A 16196-nucleotide genomic window follows, 5' to 3' on the forward strand; every position below is an offset into this window, starting at 1 on the left:
TAATAAAAAGACACAAAAACTTATTATATATCTGCATGAGAAGCTCAACAATAGTCAACATTTTACCATTGATGATTGGAGCTATATTGCATATAATTTTGAAGGTGACATTTTACTGCATCCATTACAGTGATCATATACTTACTGGCATACCTCATAACATGATGATGATGATGAAAACATAGCAAAAAGCACTAGAAAATGTAAGATTTTTTTCAGTCATGTAATAAATAAACACGTTCATCTGCAGACTTTTGAGAAATAAATTATCATAAAATATAGTTTACAATACACAGGTACCAGACATGTCATAATCTCAGCCTGTACTGTGTGCAGTCTGTCATATATTTAGCAGACAGACACCTTTGAGGAGTTTATCAGACCAAAATGGCAGATTATGAGGAAGAAATGAAGCACAAAGGGACATGATTGCAAAATAAGTATTGTACCCCTGAAATAAAGAACACGTGGGAGCTTCCCCCTGTCACAGATACAGGTCACATGGAAGTCTCCAGGCGCGGAACTAAGTGTTCCGGGTTACTGTTTCCATCGGAGTTGTGCGGCGACGGACAGATCCCCCTGTGACGGTCTAAAGGTAACGGCTGTCAAACTTGCATTTTAAAAAGATATCTCGTTACATATGTAGTATGTATCATCTAGCTCACTGCTTATTGGAACACGAAAAGTTGTAGAGCCACCCTATCAGTATGTATGTAACCTTGTCACACCATGCAATCATATTTATGTATGTAACCATGTCACACCATCAATCCTATCAGTGAGTATGTTATCCTGTCCCACCATGCAACCCTATCAGTATGGATGTAATCCTGTCACACCATCAATCCTGTCAGTATGTATGTAACCTTGTCACACCATGCAATCCTATCAGTATGGATGTAACTCTGTCCTTTGAGTGTGGGTGTCACCCTGGCCCCTCAGTGTGGGTGTCACCCTGGCCCCTCAGTGTGGGTGTCACCCTGTCCCCTCAGTGTGGATGTAACCTGCTACTTCTTACATGATAAGAGGATGTGAGGGATTCCCTGTTCCCTAGTGCATCTTTAATTGGCCATGAAGTAAATTTTTTAGGCAATTTGATACCGAAATATAAACACAATTTCTGGTGTGACTTTGCTGCTCAGCAGGTGCAGGATTCCCTGTCACTAGTGGACATAAAATTTACCTAGTTTTCAGGTTGACACTACTCCAGACATCATCTTTTGGGACATCAAGGAATTCTATAGAGCGCTTCAAGGCGACCAACGGATAAGCACAAATAGATAATAGACCGCTATATTCAATAAAAGTTGTATTGTGCAGTTGATCGGCATGGACCATTAATATTGATTGATAGTACCCTTGTATGAGAGGAGATTTACATTTCAGTAGGGCAATGGCTAAAAGCATACAGCAAAAGCCACATTGGAGTGACTGATATATTGACTGTAAACCCATTGAGGATCTGTTGAATGATACAACAATTTTTGTTCACCAACTTCTACTATCCAACCTGATTTAATTTGAGCAATATTGCAATAAAGAGTGAATGACAATTGCATTGTCCAGATGCGCAACTATGGTAGAGATCTGTTAGTGGTACAAATTCCTCAATAAATCCATTTTGATTCCATAATATAAGAAAATAAAATGTCAGGATACTTTTTATAGCCACTGTATACACAGGTATTGGATTTATTATTCCGAATGCTTGGGACTTGGCTTTTTTCCCTTAATTTAAAGCCCCATTCATAAAATATACTAAACATCAATTAAAAATTCATCCCCTTCTTTCCCTGCAATATTCTCAGGTTTCTCTGCCTTATAAAATTGTTTCGTCCTTGTAAGATTCCTGCTCGTTTACCCGCACCAAGTGACTTAATTATGTTGGAAAATGGTAGGATACGACTCGGCATTGTCACCAATTTTGCAAACAAAAATCCTTTTCAGTTATTTCCTCTAGTAAAAGTGCATTGTTCCTTCATTCGTATAAGGCTAATATCAGTACTCTAACCCTATCAGTGTGGATGTAACCCTGTCCTATCAGTATGGATGTAATCCTGCCACACCATGCAGTAGTCGGTACTCTAACCATGTTTATTAACGTGTATATGTGTATATATTTAATATCGCTCTTTTTCCCTTTCTTTTGTGTACTCTTTGCTTTCCTCACTGCTGAACTCTCTTGTGTTTGTTAAAATGAAAAAAAAAAGATCATAAGAATAATTTTACAGAAGAATTACTACTATTAATATTGGGTGATATATTGTGTTATGTTATAAAAGAAATAAAGTGTATTATCCCCCTAATAACCCTATAAGACTGTTGAGTATTATGTTAAAAAAACAAAAACTTGTGTGCAAAGCATCCGTAAACATCAGTAAAATATAGGATTATTTGATAGTTGCCTACTCTCCTGGAACGAGCTTGGAGTCTCCCGGATTATTTACGGACCTCCCAGGGAGCTATGAAATTCTCGCTGAAGATCACTAACTGAACAGCCAAGTGGACAGCAGTGTTTCATAATCAGACGCGATGATGTGATTTGTTGCGTCATAGATTTTACCACGCCCACTCACTGATGCAAATGACACCATCAAGCCACGCCCACAACCACTTTCATACTTTCTCCAGGAAGGGAGGAATGAAAATTAGATATGTATGGTTTACTTAGGCTGATTACCCAGCAGGTAACAAATGTAAAAGCAATAGACATCATTCCTATAACTGTTTATATGCTTTTATTAGCAATAGAAAGTAGTGAAAATTTTGTTTACACCAGTGGATAAAGGGGCTGTACAGACTGACGCCAGCTTACTGCAGAAAAATGTCAGCGTTCAATTATATTGAAATATGTATTATTTTGTGATACTTTGGTAATGTTACAAACAGACAGTGATTGTAACAGGAAGTGACTTTTGGCTTTTGTGTTTGCAGCTTGGATTCATCAGCCCACTGGAACCACATATCCTAAAGATGAAATGATCTTGCTATTAAGAACTGACATTATTCCTTTTTGGATCTGTTCTTTCAGCTGATTGAAGCCTCTGTCCTCTGGTTGGGTAATGGCTGCGGGATGCCGTCTACTAGTATCCCAGTTAAGGTTGCACTGTCTTCGTAGACTTTCCTGCTCCCTTCACACACACGTCCCCAGCCATGCTCAACCTTGGGCTCCGGTGTTTTGCAAGGCACCGGCCTTTGGTAACAAGACGGCAATGGTTGATCATCATGGACAGCACAGTTACCAGGATTTATATCTCCGGAGCTGTGCGCTGTCCAAAGAGATAACTCAACTCCTGGGTAACCCTGGAAACGACATCCCCCCAGAAAGAGTCTCCTTCCTTTGTCCCAATGACTCCTCATATGTGGTGTGCCAGTGGGCTGCTTGGATGAGTGGCGCCATCGCAGTCCCGCTGTTTAACAATCACCCACTTCCTGAGCTAGAGTACATTTTGCAGGACTCCCAGAGTGCACTGGTGTTGACAGAGAGAAGTTACGCAGGTTTCATCGGACCTCTGGCTGATAAGTTGGGCATCGCTAAGCTCACTGTGCCTAGTTCTCCAAACTTGGACCAAAAGCCAAAAGCAGAAGCCGTGCATTGTGACCTGGACTGGAAGGAGAGGGGAGCTATGATTGTCTATACCAGCGGAACCACTGGACGACCAAAGGGTGTCCTCAGCACTCACCACAACCTAAGCGCCATGGTGAGAAGGAATTAGATAACATAAGAGGGCATGTGTCGTAATGGAGAAGGGGGTGTGCTGGAGTAGAATTGGAGAAGGGTGGATGCTTACACCACAAGTATTCTTTGTCAAGAACAAATATTTGTTGTATAGTACTTTTAAATTGGAGGCGTTCTGCAGCATTTTTTTTAAAACTAGCTGCGTCCAACAAGCTCATTGTCCCATCACTTTGCAGAAAGGAGACATCTAAAAAAACGTTTCTGATTGTGGTGCTTTTCTGTTGTGCATCGTTAGGTCTAAAGCATAATACTGTGTGATTGGTTGGCAGTATCCTAATAAACAGATGCTTTGTACAGAATTTGGAGCAACACATACTTCATGGCTAGTGTGACAGACACAACTGGCATCATTTAAGCATCTCTTGATCTGCTATCTAAGGGCCGTGGAATGTGGTTGATGGATGTGAAGTAAATACGCCATCACTCTTCTAGTAGCCGTAGAATGTTAGCGTTAAACTGAATATTGCATTTCATGTCTAAGTTTCCGTTTTTGCATTTACCGTATTTCCCCATGTATAAGGCGCTCCCATGTATAAGACGCACCTTAATTTTGGCCCCGAAATTTGAAAAAAAAATATTACGGTAGATGTCAAAAAAGGCAGGTAGAGTGTAATGGCAGGCTGCTTTGATAGTGATCAGAGCAGCCGGGCAGCACACTCTCCCTGCAATCGCTGCCACTGTGCCTCTGTCCCCCTCCTCCTGGATCCCCGCTGACACTCTGCCTGCTGGCTACTGCATCCCCGCTGACACGCTGCCTGTCTCCGCCTGCTGGATCCTTGCTGACACTCTGCCTGCTGGCTACTGCATCCCCGCTGACACGCTGCCTATCTCCGCCTGCTGGATCCCTGCTGACACTCTGCCTGCTGGCTACTGCGACCCCGCTGACACGCTGCCTGTCTCCGCCTGCTGGATCCCCGCTGACACTCTGCCTGCTGGCTACTGCATCCCCGCTGACACGCTGCCTGTCCCCGCCTGCTGCATCCCCGCTGACACACTGCCTGTCCCCTTCCTCCTGGATTACCCCCCCCCCCCCACTGCCCCTGTAACGCTACCCCTGTATCGCTACCCCTGTATAAGACGCACCCAGGTTTTGGACCCAAAATTTTTGGGAAAAAGGTGCGTCTTATACATGGGGAAATACGGTAGTTGTCTGTTTTGCGTTAGACCGAACTGGCTTAGGCAGGTTATGACATGTTATTTCACAGCGATGTTATTTGTGAGTTAAGCCTGCAGTAATTAAAAATGTTCATTAAAAAAAAAAAGTTTGCTTTTTTTTTTTTACCCTCTGCCGCAGATTCTTTCATCTGCCATTTATTCTCCCACACAGGTCACTGCTCTGGTGGAAGAGTGGTCGTGGACTGCAGCAGATTGCATTCTGCATGTGCTGTCTCTTAACCACGTCCACGGAGTGGTCAACAAGTTGCTCTGCCCTCTGTGGGTAGGTGCCACTTGTGTTATGCTTCCAAAATTCTGCCCAGAAAAGGTAAGGAGAGTTCTGAGAAAGATCTATCTATACTGATTTCTTTCCCTGCTTAAGTTTGTGAAGTTATAGGGAAAATATTTCCCCTTATTATCACATTGGCGTTCCCGCTGGGTGCACCTGGTTCTCTGATGCATGAAAGGGATCTTCTATGCAATATCGCTCCTATAAGCCCTGAGATAGTTAGGGGCATATGAGGCAGATAGCACTGCATTACCCATAGCCTAATATTATGGCTCACGGATCCTATATACAGCACACTTGAGCTGAAACAGTCACTGTCATAGGCAAACAGAGGGGGGGGGGGGTATCCTAGTGCCTGGAAACCCCCCTCCAAGCCTGGGGCATTGTATAATTGAGGTGTCTGGACCCTGCCCCCGCTTCCCACGGCTCTGCTTGCCCATGTATATTATGGGGATAGGAAGAGTTGGAGAGCAGCCAAGCACTGTCTAAAATTATAGCTATGCCCCCATGCATGCTGGTCACGCCCACTGGCGGCGTGGTGTGGAAACCCCCCTCTACAAATCCTGCATTTGCCCTTGACTGTAGAAAGGATTGCTTGTGTGACCATTAGCTCTACTATACTTCAGTTAGTATTGAGCACCTAGGAGGCAGACAGCTTAGTACCCCCTTAGATTATGTATGATCACCTTACAAGACTTTACGAATCTAGCTATATTATTAGGGAATAGCTACATTGTTGTATCTAGACCTCTTTCCTGCTATACTCGGGGGCATATTCATTTATGGCTATATAAGAGGCAGCTAATTGAGCATTGATTCAGTATATTAATTTGCATGCTCTCCACTTAAGTTATAGCCTACAATTAACCCTTGTATTGCCAATATAGGAGAAAGCAATAAGTGCACCCAGTCATTTTAATTGCACATTATTTGTTTTTATTAGCTTCATATCATTTTATACTTCGCTGGTTTCTTTTAGACTAACTAATAAAAGTTATATTTTAGTGGATGGTAATTTAGGGATATTCTGTGCACCTTGTTAAACTAACTCTTGTTTCTTTCCCTGCATTATACTGATATCATCATCAGCTATTTATATAGCGAAACTAATTCCACAGCGCTGTACAGAGAACTCACTCGTGCAATCTTTATTTATTGAGTGTTGACGTATTAAGGCAGAGACCCTAGCATACATCTGTTAACGTTATAATTGGCAGGGTCATTTCATGGGTAATTGTAAAGTCAACAAAATGAACTTGTGGGGAAAAGTATATTTTGGGGTGGATGGGACAGGGGTAGGGAAGAAGAGATGATTGGGAGGATAGAGTCTGCAATTGCTCTGACCTTCTCCAGTTGGGGCATAGCTTGATGTGCTCGTGTCATAGTTTGGCAAGTTCCTATTGCATAATTGGATGACCTATTGTTGTGTTCTGTGAGAGAACCTATCTATCTGTATAAAGTTGTCATTCACGCCAAGGGGGTAACATGAATCAAGTTTAGCAGGAAGCTGGAGAGGTGGCTATAATTGGATGTTTCCTTGGGGTAAATGTATCAAGCTGAGAGTTTTCTGGCGGGTTTGAAAAGCCAATCAAATTCTAGCTATCATTTATTTAGTACATTCTACAAAATGATAGCTAGAATCTGATTGGTTGCTATAGGCAACATCTCCACTTTTCAAACCCGCCAGAAAACTCTCAGCTTGATTTATTTACCCCCTTGACTTCTAGACAAGTAGATATTAATTATCTATGTTGATATAAGACCGAAGAAGTTATCTCTTCCACTGTCTCAATATTTTTACACCAACTCTTTTAATGTATGGGAGGGGGGGGTATTTCTAGTGTACAGGTATGACTGCTTTATCTGAGTTACTATGGGATTTTAATGGTGATTTTAGAAGACAAACTTTAGAGCCAGCCAGACCCTCTCCATAAATCATATAGCCTCTCCGCATAATGCTGCGAGCTTGGGGCAAACCCACCAAATACCAGTTTCTTGATCACCAAAACATCTCTGAGATGATGGGAAATATTTTAAACGGTATGCTAGGGCATCCGTACCAAGGCAAAATAATTTTGAACTGTGTCTATATTATAGGGATTCTTTGTGAACAAGCATGTGATAATTTAAAGAGCATTAGCCATTGGCTCTCCCCCAAGTTCTTGTTGCAGACCTCCTATCTCGGGAGGGAGCCAAAGATTAAGAGAGATAGTTCTCTAAGATTAATTTGTAATTACAGGAGATAGAGTATTGAGGCTCCCTATAAATGGCACAGTGAGCATTTCAAAAGGAGTTTTTTCTCTATTTAATACATTGTTAGGACTCCATAATTGTTTGATGTGTGACTATTTCCAAATTGGTTTGGATGTGATAGTTTTCTCTGAAGTCTTTTGTAGGGATGAATACCCACCGACCGACCGACCGGCAGTATTGTCCGTATTTCAGATATTTTGGAGGTATTCCCAGTGAAAACTTGGGACTGATCACGGTGTAGTATTCAAAATACATTTGAAATCAATATATCAATGTTTGAGATCCAGAGGAAGCATTTCTAGATTCCTATCCACTGTTTCACCTTTGATCAGGTCAACTGCATAATTCTGTTTAATATGACAGTATGTCTTACACTAAGGGTAATTGTAATCCCCTTCACCCCCCTTACCTTCCCCCCCAAATGTTTGCACTCAGGTTTTTTTGTCATAGAACGCTCAGAACGACATTCCGGCACCCATGGGTTTTCAAAGTTTAATTAACTTTTTAACATTTTTTTTTTCTCTGCGGTGCTGAACTAGCACCGCATCTTAGTGTGTGTCCTGCTTCTGGCTCTGAGAAGAGCCGCGATCAACCAGAGAAGCATGAAAAGAAGCATAGAAGGTAAGTACAGACTACAGAAAGTGGGAAGGGGACAGAAAGAGAGGGCTACAGAAAAATGAAGGGGGCAGAAAGAGTGGGCTACAGAAAAATAAGGGGGGCAGAAAGAGTGGGCTAGAGAAAAATGAGGGAGGCAGAAAGAGTGGGCTACAGAAAAATGAGGGGGGGGCAGAAAGATGTGAGTTCCGGGACCTTTTTACTTACACTAAAAGCACTGTTTGCACTTATAGAGAATGTCATGTATAAAATGTGTCCAAGGATAGAAATTGAACCTGAGTCCTAAAAGATTTTTATTGCTCAGAATCCACCCAACGTCAAACTGAGCCATTTAGAGTCACTTTCTCCTAAAAGATCTCACAAGAACAATACTGGCCACTGAAAAAAACACAAGAGATTTGTTTCTTTTTCAACTTATTAGCCAAATCGACTAGTGAAAAGGATCAGGTGGGAGTCTGGAGGACAGAATCCACCAGAGTAAAAACTCAGACCAAGAATTGTTTGGCTTTGGGAGAAGTCCACCAATTGTGGAATAGTGTGTGACCTCGGAACACAGAGAACTATGACCTGGGAGATATTTAGTAGTTCTGTAAGGGACAATATACCAACGCTGTCCCCCAGTTATTTTGTCACTCACACATTTGATTACAGATCAAATCCTAGATTATCACACAAAGATGGTCCTGGATGGTGAGATGACACAACAATATGAAGCTTTGTATGAATCCGATAACCTACTGGAATGCTGCATTATAGGGTCGGTTATATGGAAACCACAGAAGAGTATGCACACTAATGGGAGTAGAGTTCTCCTAAATCAATGATACACCCAGATCGCCCATCAGCCAAGGGGCCCAAATTCGTTTACAGATAAGAGGCTGCAATTTACAGTTGATATACTTTACTTTGTGACATATCTACAGATGATTTCTGTACAACAATATGAAAGGGTCAAGTAAGATAAAGGAACCTGGGGAGAGTCGTCATGCGCAGGGCATGGAAATGACTATAACAGTACTTTTCCACCCTGTAGATTTACCAGTGTGTTTGGGGTTTCCCCCGACATCAATAACTTGCAGTTAGTGATCAGTCCTATTGGCACCACTTGGCCAAGCCGGCAACTTGCCAAATGCAAGTGTCAACTGCACACTGACTTGGTGCCCCCAGTTGTAGGTTTAGCTGCCACCACCAGGCTCCATCACCGCCACTTGGGACAGACTTACCTAATTTTCGCCCGGTGAATCGTAGTTCAGCAACCAGACGTCCGCTGAGCCCTTCTTCCAGCTCTCGTTCTGGTGGGTTCATGAAAGCTAGTGGGGCACGACACTTCACGCTTTTATTCACCACTGTTGGGATCGTAGAGCGGCGCCTCACTCCACCGAGTCGCCACTGGGTCACCAGCCTAAGCGCTACATTACTTTCATTAAACATTGGTTGAATACGTTACTACCGCGCTCTGTGCCGAAAACTACATTATAACCGCTCTCTGATTTTCACACCGTACTGCATACATATAAGCATTAGGCACACACACATGTATTAAATAAAATAAAATATTTTTGCAGCTTTGACCATGATTCCAAGTTCTTCTCAGTAGACCTAAACATATTAGAATTGTTTATGTTGTACAGTAATTAGCATGTTTGACAAATTAACGCCTAGGTAATGGCTACCATTTGAAAACCAAAATTAAGTCGTAATAATTTACGCATAGATTCCGGTAAAGAAATTTAAGGGCCTCTGATTTGGAATTTTTTTATTTATTTTTTAAAGGCTTTATTTATTCGGGGATCAGCAGTAGTACAGCTACTAACAAGGGTAGACAAGATGTCAAGAACACTATTGTGTCCTTGGAGTTATTATATATGTGTATAGTACAAGCAAAGGGTCACAAAATTATATATCTATCATCTATCTGGGAGGCAAAATTTGCTGATCTCATGTTTTAACAATAAGTGAAAGAAGAAGAAAAATAAGAAGGAGAAAGTGCAATGACAACATAAAATAGGTAAGTTAAGTTAGGGAGGTGGTGTGGCTTAGTGCCCTGGGGTGGAGAGAAGAGGTAGGAAAGAAAGTGGGGACCACGTCTAGAAGGTTAGGGAGCTATATTGAGAAGGGGAAGGTGTATGTGAAAGTATAAAGCCCATGGTTCCCACTATTGAATGACAGTGGTATTATGAAGAAGACCGGTGATGTTCCGTTTTTGGTTTTCAGTCCAGATATCGTAGACAATGTAATTAAAACATAAAATAAATTATGTAGGAAAAATAATGGCATAGTGATATAAAAGAAGATCATCCCCATATAGACACGGTTTAGGATCTCCGCACCAAAGATATTGGTATTGCCAAAAATTTGAATTGCCGATGGCTCTATAGCTGACACAGATAGCAACAGAGTTAGAAGACAGCCGTAGAGTGGACCCCTCAGGATCAAAGCGGGCGGGAGGGCTGAGTGACAAGAAACCCATATGTCAGACACAAGCCGAGGCAGAAGAATAAAGGAATAAAGTTATAGCCAAAACCCCATCTCTGTAGCACATAATAAAGACAGTCCCATGAGAGGGAATCAAACGTTTTGTATAAATGAAGAGATAACCGCATTGAGGGAGTGTTCTTATGTGTGGCAGCCGGTATCCCATGTATCGCCCTGTGTCCTACAAACAAATCCCCCCCAGATCCTTCTGAATAAGGGAGGACATCAATGCATCCAGAAGATCAACAAGAATTGTAGCTGGAATTTTAATATTTATGTTAATTAGTGATATAGGCCTAAAATGATTCCAATCCGTGTGATCCTTGTCCGGTTTGGCGACTACAGAAATTTCAGCTGGTAAGGATTATGAATGAAATCTATCACCTTCTAATAGCTCTTTGAAAGCTTTGATCAGACATGTTTTATAGTAGAGCCCCCAAAAACCATCCGGTCTCGGCATTTGGTTACTAAAAGGTGTTTAATTGAATTCATGTTCTCCTTCGCCGTTATTTCTGCATAACGGCGAAGGAGATCTTTGATCTGCCGTCACGGGGGGGGATTTGAAAGTCAACCCAAAAAACGTCAGATGGTATCGTTAATGACCAATAATCTAAAAGGTTTGAACCCCATGTGAAGTCTGAATTGCAGATACATCTTGTAGTGAAATGATTTAATGTTCCTCAAACACAGGACACGCTTACACCTTCATTCTGCATTTATTATTTTACTGTCTCTCTGCACAGATCCAATCTTTTCACATCATCTCCCCGTTCTGTTTTAGAATGTTGCAGACACTAACTTACATTCTTTATAATGTGCCTTGGAATTGTTCTGCCAATTAAATGTCTGACGACCGCGACCTATAGATTTGCCATTGTTGTCGAAAACACGCTAAGTAGATTTTCCAACTTTCGTCTCCTGGTCCAGCTGCGCGGAATTAAATGGCTGCTGGGCGGTTTTGATGTCTCTCTCAGCTGCAGTAAAGCAGGGTAATACTTGCAGTGTTTTGGAGAGAATTGTTCAGGAGCAGCGGTGTGAGGAACAAGGAGGAGGTTGTAGGGGGGGGAGAGGAGACTATAAAGAGCTCCTGGGAATATGAAGCCCGGAGTTCTCTGCAAGAGCACTGAGGGCGTCTGTGTGCTCAGGCAGTGAGAGATTCACCTTTAATCAGTCCACGCTCCTTTCCCCTGTGAAGGCTTCTGCTCGTGGCACAGTGTAGGAATGGGGAGGCCTGTCAGGATGTGTTAGGAATCACATAAATCAGCACGGTGGGGGGGGGGGGGGCAAGGTGATGACAAGTTTATTTTGTTGGTTTTTTTTTAAATGCAACAAGCAGCGCAAACCAGAATTTACATTTGTCGATCTACCCTACAGGTGTAGTCATGTGACTGGTACAGATAATCCCCCTTTTTTTTTTTTTTTCAGATTTGAATAATCGGTTTGGTCTGTTTCGTTGACCACTTCCACTTTCCACTTAAGGGGAAACCTTCTAAAAAGAAAAAGTGGAGGTGTTGCCCATAGCAACCATTCAGATTCTAGGGCCTGATTCATTAAGGTTCTTAAATGAAGAGGATCCTTATTTCAGTCTCCTGGACAAAACCATGTTACAATGGAAGGGGTGCTAATGTGTCTTCTGTTTTGCACATAAGTTAAATACTGACTGTTTTTTCATGTAACACACACATATCAACTTTAAATTTCAGTGTACAAATAAGCTATCAAGTTTTTGTGTGTTACATGAAAAAACAGTTAGTGTTTAACCATTGTGCAAAACAGAACACACATTTGCACCCCTTCCATTGTAACATGGTTTTGTCCAAGAGACTGAAATAAGGATCCTCTTCATTTAAGATCCTTAATGAATCAGGCCCCTAGTTATCATGTTCTAGAATGTTTTAGATACATGAAAGCTAGATTCTGAATGGTTGCTAGTGGCAACACCTCCACTTTTTCCTTTTAAGAGGTTTTATTAAATCTACCTCTAAGTGCTAATGCTGTGAATGTAATGACTGCAACTAGACAGAACCTACCAGCTTCAATGCAGCCTGGGAACATGTGTATTCCATGGGAGTTTGGTTTTAAATGGACGTTCCGGTTACCAAATAAAAACTATTACGCAATCTATATATATATATTTATTTATTACATACTCCTTACTTGCTCTATACGCAATGTTCAGCATTAGCCCGGGTGACACAGAGAAGACTGTCAAAACAGAGACCGTAACTCCAGTAACAAAATAATCTCCTATTTCACACTAATAACATTTTATATCTTTTGGCAGAGAAGAGCTTAAATAAAATGACTAGAAAATAATAGTAAAGTCTCCCTGGAAAATGTTTTACACTATAAATAATATATATTTTGCATTTCTGTGCTATGATGCCCCTATCATGCTTTATGTAAAGTATCAACATTTGTACATCAGCTGCGTGCGTGTTATAAAGCATTATTAGATTTACCACCGGGGTAACTATGACAAATCGAGAAATGTTTTGCATTAAGAAAATGTACTTTCTTTAATACATGACCTTCGTTGCGGTGCCCACCAAAACTTGGTGCCTGCAGTGTTTCCCTTATAAGAGGCACATCCCTGGGTTAGTCCAGGCCTGGACTTGTCTCCAAAAGTTAGGAGACAACGCTGTTGTGAGGATCGATTTTGCCTGTAATGCTTTGTACATTGTTTTTCATATTGATTGATTCATTGGGCAGCACAGTGGTTAGCACTTCTGCCTTACAGCACTAGGGTCATGAGTTCAATTTCCGACCATGGCCTTATCTGTGAGGAGTTTGTATGTTCTCCCTGTGTTTGCATGAGTTTCCTCCGGGTGCTCTGGTTTCCTCCCACACTCCAAAAACATACTAGTAGGTCAATTGGCTGCTATCAAATTGACCCTAGTCTCTCTCTATGTCTGTCTGTGTGTGTGTTAGGGAATTTAGACTGTAAGCTTCAATGGGGCAGGGACTGATGTGAGTGAGTTTTCTGTACAGCGCTGCGGAATTAGTGGCGCTATATAAATAAATGATGATGATTGCTATACTAACTTAACATCTTGCCCAATGTTGATCACCATATAATTACCTAAAATATCTATTGTACAGGGGATGTAAAAGTCTACACACTCATGTCAAGTGAAAATCAAATACACATTTTAGGAAAAAGAATTGAAAAAATAAACCCACAATACACTGGCTGCATAAGTCGACTATATGTTTTCTCTTGAATTTTGTTGGCTGCAAGGTCACATTAAAGGTGATTTATCTTGATTTCCAGGTTTACATCACTAACGCCTGCAATTTCAATAAGGGTGTGTAGACTTTATATATCCACTGTACATCCCAACACATTATAGTCAACCTGGCCTTTTTTTTTATTTTCTGCAACTTAAATATATACCCACTACATTTCTTACTACTGCTCGACTGTCCATAGAGTATTACTGTATATGTTACATAATATCATAAAGGTGTTTTGTGTTCCTGTGTCCTTTAGATATTTGTAACAGGGGATGGTCTTTGTATATATAGAGCTAATGATAACACAAGTGTTTTAATCTTGATGCTCATTCATTAAACACTATCACTCAATGAAGGGGGTATTCACGTTCCAGAACTGTGGATAAATGGTTTTTCAAAGACATTAAAGTTTAAATCCAAGCATCGCTTCTTATTTCCTCTGAAAATCTTTTATATACAGGATATTGATCAGTTTTTTTTATTTTCTAACAACTTGTACACTATGGGAACATAAACGGAGGTCCCAATCACATGGAAGAGATCTCTCTGTGAGGTGTGGAGGAGCCCCAATGTATTCATAAATACACAGAGATCTAGGCAGTATATATCATAAAGCAGAGTTGCCTACTCTCCCGGAATGTCCGGGAGACTCCCGAATTTCTGGGAGTCCTCCCGGACTCCCAATAGAGCAGGCACTTTTCCCTGATCCTCACCGGCCGTGTAAACTAAATAGAGGGGGTGGTGCCTAGTGACACAATTGACGCGTCATCGTGGTCCCGCCCCTGTTTTTATTGGACCAGAGTAGTGATGTCCGTTTTAGGGGCGGGGCTAATGACGCAATTCTTCGACCCCCCCCCCCACACCCAACTGCACCCCGGATCTCCCGGAAATCATCTTACCCATGTTGGCAAGTATGTTATAAAGAAATAGCTAAGGAGTAACCTGGTAAAAAGTCCTCTTTTCAGTTAAATTATCGTTCATGAAAAAAAACAGTGGACTGTCACCCCACATAAATCCACAGTATTAAATATAGTGGGACTGATACATTAAGGAAAGTTTAACTAATGTAAGGCTAAACCATGTTGCATTGGAGGGGGAGGTACATTTGAAATGTGATGGCAGATTTATAGTTGGGGTAGGGCATGTCTTAGATCAGCTTTAAATTTCGGTGTGCAAATAAGCTATCAAGTATCTGTGTGCTACATGAAAAAACCAGACAGTATTTTCCTTATGTGTAAAAATAGTAAAGGCATTTGCACCCCTTGCATTGCAACATGGTTTTGTCCAGAAAACTTGAGTAAGAAAACTTACTAAATTTTTTGCTTAACTTTCCGTAATGAATCAGGCCCAATATGTTGGACAAGATTTTCTCTAGTTATTATCAAAGGGTCCGCGGCACCGTACATAGAGCAGAAATTCAGCTGAGAACAGGTGCACAGGGCAAAGAGGTAAAAGTGAGTTCCAGGGAACAGGTAAAATGGGAAGGGAAGGAGGTTGACCTGTGCCCAGTAGTGTAGGCGCCACTAGCAGGCTCAGGGCAGTGATGGAGATGCAAATGCAAAGGGGTGTATAGAGCATTATGGCTCAGTGATGTCAATAATTCTAATTAACAGGCTGCACAAATTGGCTGCCTGCACTATACGCTAAATGCAGTAAGTGGCTCTTACCTGTTGTAAAACTCACCTGAAAAATAAAAAAGAGTAATTATAGATTAGTTGTATGTCCTTATCAATCCTAAAATGATCATTTATGATGAACAGTCCACTTTAACCTTTAACATATATGATAAGGTGTTTTTAGATTACTAATCACATGTGTTGACATATTGGGGCAGATTCAATTAACGAGACACTACGTGGCGATTTTGTTTTCTTGTTTTGTTTTTTTTGGGGGGTTTTTTAGTGAACGTACCACTGATTGTTGTTTGCGCCCCATAGAGACACAAGCAAAGGTCAGACAATTGAACGCCCCTCATTGAATATTATGCAAAATGTCTTTATTTGGGATTTTGTGGGTGTCATTTTACGCTGATCCTCTAGGTGGCAGTCTAGCATTTGGTCTTTAGTCTGACAGCTGTCACCTAAATATAGGAATTGGTATATGCAGAGCAGGTATGTTCTCTAAAAAAACAGTATGTACACAGTCCACTGTATGTAAAGTCAAACAAGTGTTCGTTATAATTGTTGATCTATATTTCCCCATGACCTTGTTTTGGTCGTCTAACTCCTACCTCTTTACCTCTAGGTCTGGGAGCACTTCCTTAGCACCGAAGCCACTATCAATATCTTCATGGCTGTTCCCACGATCTACAGTAAACTTATCGAATACTACGATCGTCACTTTATTGAGCCAAGCATTCAGGACTCTGTGAGGACGATGTGCCAGCGTAACCTCAGGTACTGCCACTAATTACAGACCAGAACAGCGAGGTTT

General features: G+C 41.3%; 1 protein-coding gene across 3 annotated transcripts in view; it reads left to right on the top strand.

Moving 5' to 3' along the window:
• The first annotated feature begins 536 nt into the window (after nt 1–536).
• Nucleotides 537–16196, top strand: part of ACSF3 (acyl-CoA synthetase family member 3) — a 31363-nt gene continuing 15703 nt past the window's right edge. The window contains exons 1-4 of one of the 3 annotated variants that reach the window (XM_075189051.1): nt 537–595; nt 2935–3701; nt 5067–5222; nt 16008–16154. In XM_075189051.1, coding sequence (XP_075045152.1) covers nt 3063–3701; nt 5067–5222; nt 16008–16154 — 942 coding nt within the window. In that variant the 5' untranslated portion in view covers nt 537–595; nt 2935–3062. Of the gene's footprint in view, nt 596–688; nt 710–2934; nt 3702–5066; nt 5223–16007; nt 16155–16196 lie in introns of those variants that run through there. The other 2 variants (XM_075189052.1, XM_075189053.1) reach the window with 2 other exon arrangements.

Source organism: Mixophyes fleayi, chromosome 10, assembly GCF_038048845.1.
Source record: "Mixophyes fleayi isolate aMixFle1 chromosome 10, aMixFle1.hap1, whole genome shotgun sequence".
Classification (NCBI taxonomy): Eukaryota; Metazoa; Chordata; class Amphibia; order Anura; family Limnodynastidae; genus Mixophyes; species Mixophyes fleayi.